The sequence below is a fragment of the Vicia villosa genome, linkage group LG3, assembly GCF_029867415.1.
Source record: "Vicia villosa cultivar HV-30 ecotype Madison, WI linkage group LG3, Vvil1.0, whole genome shotgun sequence".
Lineage (NCBI taxonomy): Eukaryota > Viridiplantae > Streptophyta > Magnoliopsida > Fabales > Fabaceae > Vicia > Vicia villosa.
This window is the reverse complement of record NC_081182.1, coordinates 113,040,305-113,049,453: the sequence shown is the minus strand read 5'-3', so window position 1 is coordinate 113,049,453 and position 9,149 is coordinate 113,040,305. Positions and strand designations below refer to the sequence as shown.

Genomic DNA, 9,149 nt, shown 5'->3' with positions numbered 1-9,149 from the left:
TACGCCCGGGCATGCTCGGGACAAGAGTCTCATGACTTATAGTTGGATAATCAATGATATGTACGCCACACTTGACAATTGAGTATTAGCATGTATAACCCATGGACTATGAGTTATATGAGATGGTTACACTCACGATTTTATACTTAAATGTAGGGGAATATACACATTTCATATCCTTGGAGTGGAAATATGAAACAGAATTCGAATGTCATGTTTATGAGATAAGTCGTCGGGGTTATATGGTTGTCGATGACTCTTTAGATTCCATAGAGGATGAGTGGCTCGTGATGCATAATGTTGGATGATTTACTTAGATAACACGACTTCAGAGTTAGATTTCCATGTGAGTGAACCAGGATTGTGTAGTGCCACAACATCCATATACCTTGAACCGGGGTAGAAGGGTAGTGAGAGATTTTATGGTTTAGCTCAGGAACACACTAAGATTAGTATCTCATCCCACATAGTTTTATAATTTTTTAAGATAACTAGGTGCTTGAATTTGATTCGCAGTAGAGGAATTGACATTGAAGGGCAGATGAAGCAATTCTAGTTGTGTTGAAGATTTTTGTCTGCTAAACAATGTACCAGTTAGATTTATTGTATTGTAAAAAATATCATCGGGTTCAAATTTCAAACTTGTATCAAATTATTATTTCAAACATATAATTACAATTATATTGTTACAATTATCATCATTATCAATTATCAATGAACAATAAGCCAACTTTTTTCATCATTTTTACATAACAACATATGCAGAAATTACCCAATTGTATGTTGAAAGTGTAATATTTTGTGTCAAAGCATGTAATTCGATAGAGTATGGTGTTCCTGAAATTCTTGTGTGTCGAAGTAAACTATCGAAATATCGAAGGAGGTAGCCTCGATAGAATAAAATTCTCAGTTTTAAGGCAGAGGGAAACTCTACAAAATTTTCTACTTCTTCTTTTTCCCCTTTTCTCCCAAACCCTAATTTCTCTTTGCTTCCCTAAAATTCATCTTTCTTTCTTCTTTAAAACTTTGTGCAGCGTGAATCACTATGAAGCTCGAACTCAGACGCGAGACACGAACACGAGGACATTGTGTAACACCCTTCTAAAACCCCGCGGAATATCAAATAAAATTCAGAGTAAAACATGAAAAGGGTATTACAACTTCAAAATATTTAAAACATTAAGCCATGTCATGCCTTATGAGGAACTTCAAAACACGTTATTCAGTAATCATGTTAACACAGTGGAAAATATTTCAAAACTGAATAACATAAAATATCGGTATTCAACATCAAGAATTTACTGATTTAAAACCAACAAAACATCATTCCAGCATAAGAAATAATCCGTCCGACAATACTAAAATAAACGTCCCCTAGTGTTACAAGACCAGAGCATGACACCGACACAATCGACTAAACGAAGTAACTCTACGAGTTATCCCCACCAAGCGCAAACCGCTACTCCTTAATCTGAAAAATGTCAACAGTAAGGGTGAGACATATCACAATTAAACTATATTATAAGTTCATAACGACAATATATCATAAGCAGATTATTCACCCAACTGCAACATATTTAGATTTATAGATTATCCATCAATAGTTACGAAAAATACAACCGATTACATCACCACGACATAACACTGGAAATCTTCCAATCATGTTATAACAACACAAATATAAATGCAATGACTTTATGCATACAATCATTATTCACCCGATCATCACATGTATTTCAGATACAGAACAGTTAATCAAACACACAACCATTCATATCAAACACATACAAATTATAACATTGGACAACTTCCATTCATGTTATAATTATGCACACAACCTACTGCAATGCAACAAATGCATGTGGTACCAATCATGGGACGAACCCATCTCACCGATCAACCATCGTCAAGGATACGGCAACACCCACTCACTAATTCCACACAATGGGAATTAGCTACCACTGATCCACCATCGTTAAGGATCAGCCACATAATGATTATGAAATGCATGCATCAACCACAACATGCTCATCATCAACATCCACCAACAGTTCATAATCATCCATCCACAACACACTAAGCATACTCATATCACAACCATTTGATATACACCACAACATAATACATTTAACACAGAAATATATTATCATTACAACAATCACATAGCCTTTATCAATCACAAATGACATATTGCATACAAGACAATCAATGTCATCCTCAACAACCACCAAAAACAACATCTACATTTGATAAACTTAAGCCTCATGTATACATAGAATTACCAAAAACATATGCAAATAAGAATTATCTATGCGATTATGATATTTACACACATCACCATAATTCAGCATATTGAATTATCTACCGCTTGTACAATATGCATTTATCACGTAATAATCACAACAATGCATAGAATTTATCATTCATCAATTCCATGTATCACAATTAGCACATAGTACACAACACAAATACATATTGTTCTTAAATAACATTACTCCATGACATACACATATACAATTACATGTCATTTTCACAACCACATAATAATTAAATCATCTAGTGTTAATAAATTTATTTTCATCAAAAATAGCATTTCGTTAGCTTCGTAACGCTTTGAACGACATCCAAAACGGACTTACGGATCAACAATTATGAATTTTTAAAGTTTTGAAAAAAACTGCCAACACAGTGATGTAACGGGTTACATCATTCATGTAACCGGTTACATCAGTTTTAGTAGTGAAAATACCCCATTTTTCTTCGATGTAACCGGTTACCTCAACCATGTAACCGGTTACATCACCCAAAATTCCCAAAGAGTTGCGTTTTTCATCATTTTTCACATAGATAACCGGTTACCTCAACCTTGTAACCGGTTACATCACTGAAGAAGTGTCAAAATCTGTATTTTTCTTCTGCTACGAGATTCTACCTTCAAACCCCCAAAAACCCATCTTTTACACACTAGAAAATCATTATAAGTCCTAATTCTTCAAGTTCAATACCAGCATTATGTAATTATTCAAATACACACATCAATTCTATCCATTGTACATAAATTATACATCATTCATGTCATCACAAACACATCCAATTTGCCCTATAGGTTCCAAAACCCCTAAAATTCTCAAAATCTAACACACATCCAATTGAGATACAAAACCTACATAATCAATCCTATCATCATTAAACTGATAATATAGGCTAAATGGATTAGTCACCCCTTACCTTAGCCAAGAACCTTGAATTCTTCTCTTCCTACTCTTCTCCCCTTTCACGTTCCTTCTCTTTTCCTCTTTTGCTTCTCTTTTTTCCTTATTTTCACAATTTCTCTATTTTATAAAAAAAATAGGATAATTAGTTAGTAAGGCCTCTCCATTGGCACCTCCCCTTTTACTAACTACGTCACGACCCAATAACAATAATTCTCATAATTCTTCCAAAATCCAATTTTAATTACTAAATAATCAAATAATTTCCAAATAATTAATTTAACTTAATTAAATTAATTTATAAAATTACGGGGTGTTACACATTGCTAATGTAAAAAACATAGGACACATACATGACTATAAATATTTTGTATATTAATAAAATAATGCAATTTATGAGCACAGTTTATAAAGAGTCTAAAATGAGAACCAAAATTTATGTATATTTAAACTTAGAAAAAAAAAAATTGAATAACCTCTCCTCTAAACTTTTCTCTCTTTTCATTATTCCAACGTAGGGGTGGTTTTTGGCCATTTTTGGCTAGAAATCACCCCTCCCTCAACACCGTTTTCTTTCTCTTTTTTATTTAAATAAGTGGTTATCCATATAGATTTGCTTCTTCTTTTGTGTGTTTTTAAATTTTCATCGTCTTGTGCGGTGTTTGTTGGTTTTCCCGTCTTAGTACGGTGTTTGTTGATTTTCCCGTCTTAGTACGGTGTTTGTTGATTCAAATTGACACATTTACTTCAAATCATTGCAGATTTGAGGAAGATTTGGGCGTCAATGTTGCAGATCCAGAAGTATGAATATTCTGGTGACTTTTATTTTGTAATATTTGTAGGCACTTTCAGTTTGCCGTTGTATGCTATTAACCTAGGTGTTGCAAGATTGTTTGCAGATTCACCTTTTTCCGTTTTTAGCGATCTTGAATTTGTAATGATCGATGTATTTTTCAATTTGAATGAATGAATATCTTTTTAGTCAAAAAAAAAAAAAACTTAGTACTTTCAATAAACTGAAAAATGACTTAAATTTAGTACTTTCAATTAAGAAATAAAAGGAATGAGTATTGAAAGAGAAAGAGTGGAGTACCTGTGGTGACGACGGTGGAATATCAGCGTGCGGCGAAGATGAAAACAAACCGAGAAAATAAAAAAACAAAGAATACAAGTTGTTTTTATAGTGGGAAAATGAAATATGAAAAGTAAAAAACGTTTTTTATTTTTTTTAAATTTTGAGAATTTAAGAGGTTGTCGTGTCTATTATTTGAAATAGTGTGTCGTATTTGTGTTTGTTGCATTTAATTTTTGCTCTTCTATTGGACACTTCAAAAACATGTATAATATACGCGTGTCGGTGTCTGATACGTGTCTAGTGCATGGACACTCATATGTCTTCTGATTGGCGTTCCAAAGCTTCATAGGTGAATCATTTTACAACTAAGGTGTGGTTGATTCACTCGAGTGAAGAGTAAATAACAAGAGACAGAGTTAATCAGAAAGATTGATTCTTATTCATCAAAATCGATTTGAGTTATTATCTTCAAGGTTAGAGTTTAATTCCAACACTTTATTCATCAAACTTACATATCAACTTATGAAAAAAAATTGATATTTAAAATTTTTCTAGTTTACAATTTTCTTTCATAGGATTGACCTGAAAATTAATAGTTAGAAAATTTTGTGAATTCAAAAAATTTGTAAAGTAAAAAACCTGTAATTTGATTGGTTTTTTTATTTAAATAGAATATCTTATATTTTATTTAAATAAATTATAAGCTTATATTTGATTTTGAAGTTTAACATGTCAGGCAGTCAAAACACTATTTTTTTTTCTTTTTTTTGAAAATTTTGTTTTGATTGTTTTTAGCCAATTGTTGAAATATGATGACGCATTTATTTTAATAAGAATCAAATTTTCTATAAAATTAAAATTAGATATTTGATCTATAATGGAATGATTTGATTCATTATGGTAATTAATAAGTTGATTTGATTTTTTTCCATTGAGGTATGTTTAATAAAAAATAAAATCGAATTAATTATCCTATTAAATACTTAAACCTAATTTACTATTATAAATAGGAGTAAATAGGAGTCAGGGGAAAACATTGAGGTAAGTAAAGAAATTAGAGTGAAAGATGGAAGGTGGAGATAGTAGAGGAGCATATTTCTCTAGTTCAAACAAAGAGATGCAGGCAAGGAACCTAATGATCACCCGCATGATGAATATAATGTAAGCAATTATGTGAATATTTTTAAAAACTTATTACATATTGCCATTAACCGTTTTAAATATTTACAAACTTATAGATTCAATAAGAATGAAGATGATTTTCCATCTTTGAAAGAATTCCATGAGTACAGGGAAGATGCATGCACCATGAGTAAGTTTCTCTTAAATAAATTTTTTCTCTATTGATTTGATGATAATGATGATTTATACTCTACTTAATTTTCCTCTTGCAGCAGTTAATTTGATTAAAGGAAGAGATGTTAGTGCTACTGAGGCAAAGATCGAAAGATATTTGAATGAAAATATGGAATTGATAGAAACTCGTACCAATAAAATTGTACAATTCATATGCTTTTACTCTCTTTCATATAATTAATTATTTTTTTATAAGTGATCTTAGTGCGTTGTTTGTTATGAATAATAATTTAAGCAGGTTATGGAAAGGGAGGGACCTTTTTGGGATGAAAAAATTATTATGGTGAGAAAATTACCTTTCTTATTTTTTTAATTAATTTTTATATTTTAATTTTCCTAATTTTAACATAAGGTCACCGATATGTTACAGGAATTTGTTGAGAGTCTGTCACCTGGAACTTCGTCAACGGATTTAAAATTAACTCCATTTTTATCAACATTACAGAATGTTTCACCGTTTGAATTGTTTAGAAAATAGAATAATTAATTATGTTAGATTTACATTTTATATTAACGGTTTTATTTGTTATTTTCTATAAATTTGATCACCAATCCTTCTATTTTGTTTGTTTTTTATTACTAATTGATACATTAGACTCTTACATGAAATTAGACTATATTTATAATTACAAAGTTGATATTTTTTTTAGTCAAATTACAAATTTTATATTGAAATATATATAGTCGGTTGATATTAAAATAATAATAATATATTGAAATATATTATTATTATTTTAAAAATCATATAAATGTTAAACCTAAACTAAAGTGGGCAAGCAAGCAAAAATATGGATTAGATTCAATTTTAAACAAAATTGGATATGGTTGAATTTAAAAAAAAAGCATATATATTGCACGCAACACCAACTATATTATATAGTTTTACCATAATATTTGTTTGTTAGAAACTGTATTTTCCAAGTATTGTAGTAGCATATAGTCATCCATCATCACAATGATGAATTATGTACACAATATCCAATCAAGTCATCAATCATCACAATGATGAATTAAGTACACAATATCCAATCAAGTCATCAATCATCACAATGATGAATTAAGTACACAATCAAATCAATGAAATTACATAACCATATCAACATGTGTTCAAGATCAGTTTGTACTATGCTTGAATTAACAAAAAGCAATCTCTTGCTGCAGCCAAACACCAATACTTCATCAAAAGAAAAGAAAAAACAGAATTGTCAAACTGAGAAACATAACTATTCATCAACCAGTATGCATGCACATTTTAGAAAGAAAAACATGATTCAGTTTACACCATATGCTAAAAACACAATAAGTTCTGTTCAACAAAGTATCTTAATATAACACAACATATGGAGAATATTGCATAGTTAAAATTGTACTAACCAAATAATGTTGTCACCATCATGATCTCCTACTTAAAGAGAGCCTCAAGTTTCATCTTGGTAATGAAGGAATTTGCAGGTCCTTCTTTGAGGGTGATACACACAGAGCTAAATTTGCCTAAAACCGATTTAAAGACGAGGGAATTGTCTATGCAAGCTAGCTGAAATGTCGATAAATTAAACCAGGAATACAGATAAATAACTAAGTTAAAAATAAATATTTTATTGAAAAAGATAGATCTAACCTTCACAATATTTTCATTAGATGGATAATCATCATGAATGGAAGAGCAAGGTCCAGTTTCAACTCTAAATTCATTATAGTAGTCCAAATAGGTTCCCCATAGTGTGGCAAAATGGCATACTTTTTGTATGGAGAGGAATGTATCAGTGTTGTCAATTTTTAAAGTTCTGAGAAGCGAGCTAAGTCGTTCATCAAAGAACTTAAAGTAATTTGTAGTTAAATGAGAGTGATAGTAATGGAAATTATGAAGGAAACTACGAAGGCTATGATTTTGTGGATCAATTATTTTTAGGATTTCAGCAAAGTAGGAAACCAGATGGTTTAAATGCTGGAGGAAGTTTTCAGCGACACAGATTTCGTTGGGCATCGGTTGTCCTATTAAGTGCTCTGGTAAAGCTGGATTAGCTAGCCAGATATCAGTGAGAGGGATTTCATGTTTCACACCATTCATCAGCCTTTTGTTTTCCATACGTAGCCGGTCTTTGTTGGCACTGTCCGTTTCAATTCAAAACACTAATTAGGAATTTGAACACAAATGACAAAGTTAAAGGAAAAGTGGGTGAAGGAAATAACTATGTAGTACCTCTCCAACTCCTTAGTTAATTTTTCTATATTTCGCTCTGCGTGTATAACTGTATCCAGAGATATGACTACCGATAGTGCCTCCCTGCACAGCTTAGCAACATCATCAGCATTGTCGAAAATTACAATTGAATTGGAATTCATCTTCAGCTCCTTACATACAACTCCAGCTATCTTAGGAACCAGAACATTTTCATATCCAAATACAATAACATTGGCAGTTTGTAATGCTTGCTTTGTAGCAAAATAAGGACACCAGCCATGTTTATTTCCAGTATCAACAAGATCCTACCACCACAACAATAAACATTAGATTGAACCAAAAGTATTATACCAGAATTTCTGTCAAAATATGGAAACTAAGGTTACTAGCTTTGCAAGTTATTTACCTTAATGTCGTAAATACCAGGAGACAACACAACACCTTCAGCTTTATCAAAAAATGAGCAAACATCCTCTATATCCACTTCTCTAATCCAGCTTGCAGTATGTTCCCTACATCCTGCTACCAACTTGTCCTCGTCTTTTTCAGCATCCTCGTCATATTGTTTAGATTCTTCAATCACATCAGAATTAATACAGAATTCCTTGCGGGAGGAAAACTCGACCGCAAGGATGCTTGGACTGTCACCACCTAATACAGTGCACCGATGATCGTAGACGAATTTGAGCGTCTTCATAATCTTGTCACTCCTTTCAGAATCTTTAGTGCAATAGAGTATCTGTTTGGATTCACCAAACTTAGAACCAGCGTAACTGACTAGCAGAGATAGCATAGCAACCGTGGAACCTTTGCATTTATCTTTGTAAGTTGAAACAATAGTGTGATCACCAGTGTCCAGTGCCAACTTAATTTCTTTCATGAAATTAAGTTGTTCTTGATAGACACTAGAGTATGGAAAGTAGATTTTCAAACCATCTAAAGAAAACTCCATTTGTGCTTCCTGTAAATAAATAGAAATATGAAATCAATCAACAAATCAACCATTCATAACTAGATAAATTCATCAATTCAGCGAATCATTATTCAATCAACAGATCAACAATTCATAACTAGAAAAACGAATCCAAATTTTTTCAGCAATTCAACGGTTCATTATTCAATCAACAAATCAACAATTCATAACTAGAAAAACGAATCCAAACAATTAAATTTCCACAATCATGCATTATCAATGTATCAGCATTAGGAAGAGAAGATAATCAACATACTTTACCAGCATTAGGAAGAGAGAATCATCATGCTAAGAACAATGAAAATTTGAAAATGTAGCAAAATTTGAAAAGGGGAAAACCTGAGCTGTTGG

At 31.6% G+C, this 9,149-nt stretch overlaps 1 protein-coding gene across 1 annotated transcript; it reads right to left on the bottom strand.

The window, feature by feature from the left end:
• Positions 1–7,045: 7,045 nt before the first annotated feature.
• Positions 7,046–8,777, bottom strand: LOC131658821 (general transcription and DNA repair factor IIH helicase subunit XPD-like). Its single transcript, XM_058928073.1, has 5 exons — positions 8,232–8,777; positions 7,844–8,130; positions 7,574–7,751; positions 7,262–7,459; positions 7,046–7,177 (listed from the first exon to the last, which is right to left on the bottom strand). Exons 1-5 carry the CDS (start codon positions 8,775–8,777, stop codon positions 7,046–7,048), a joined length of 1,341 nt encoding a protein of 446 aa, XP_058784056.1.
• Positions 8,778–9,149: the final 372 nt, after the last annotated feature.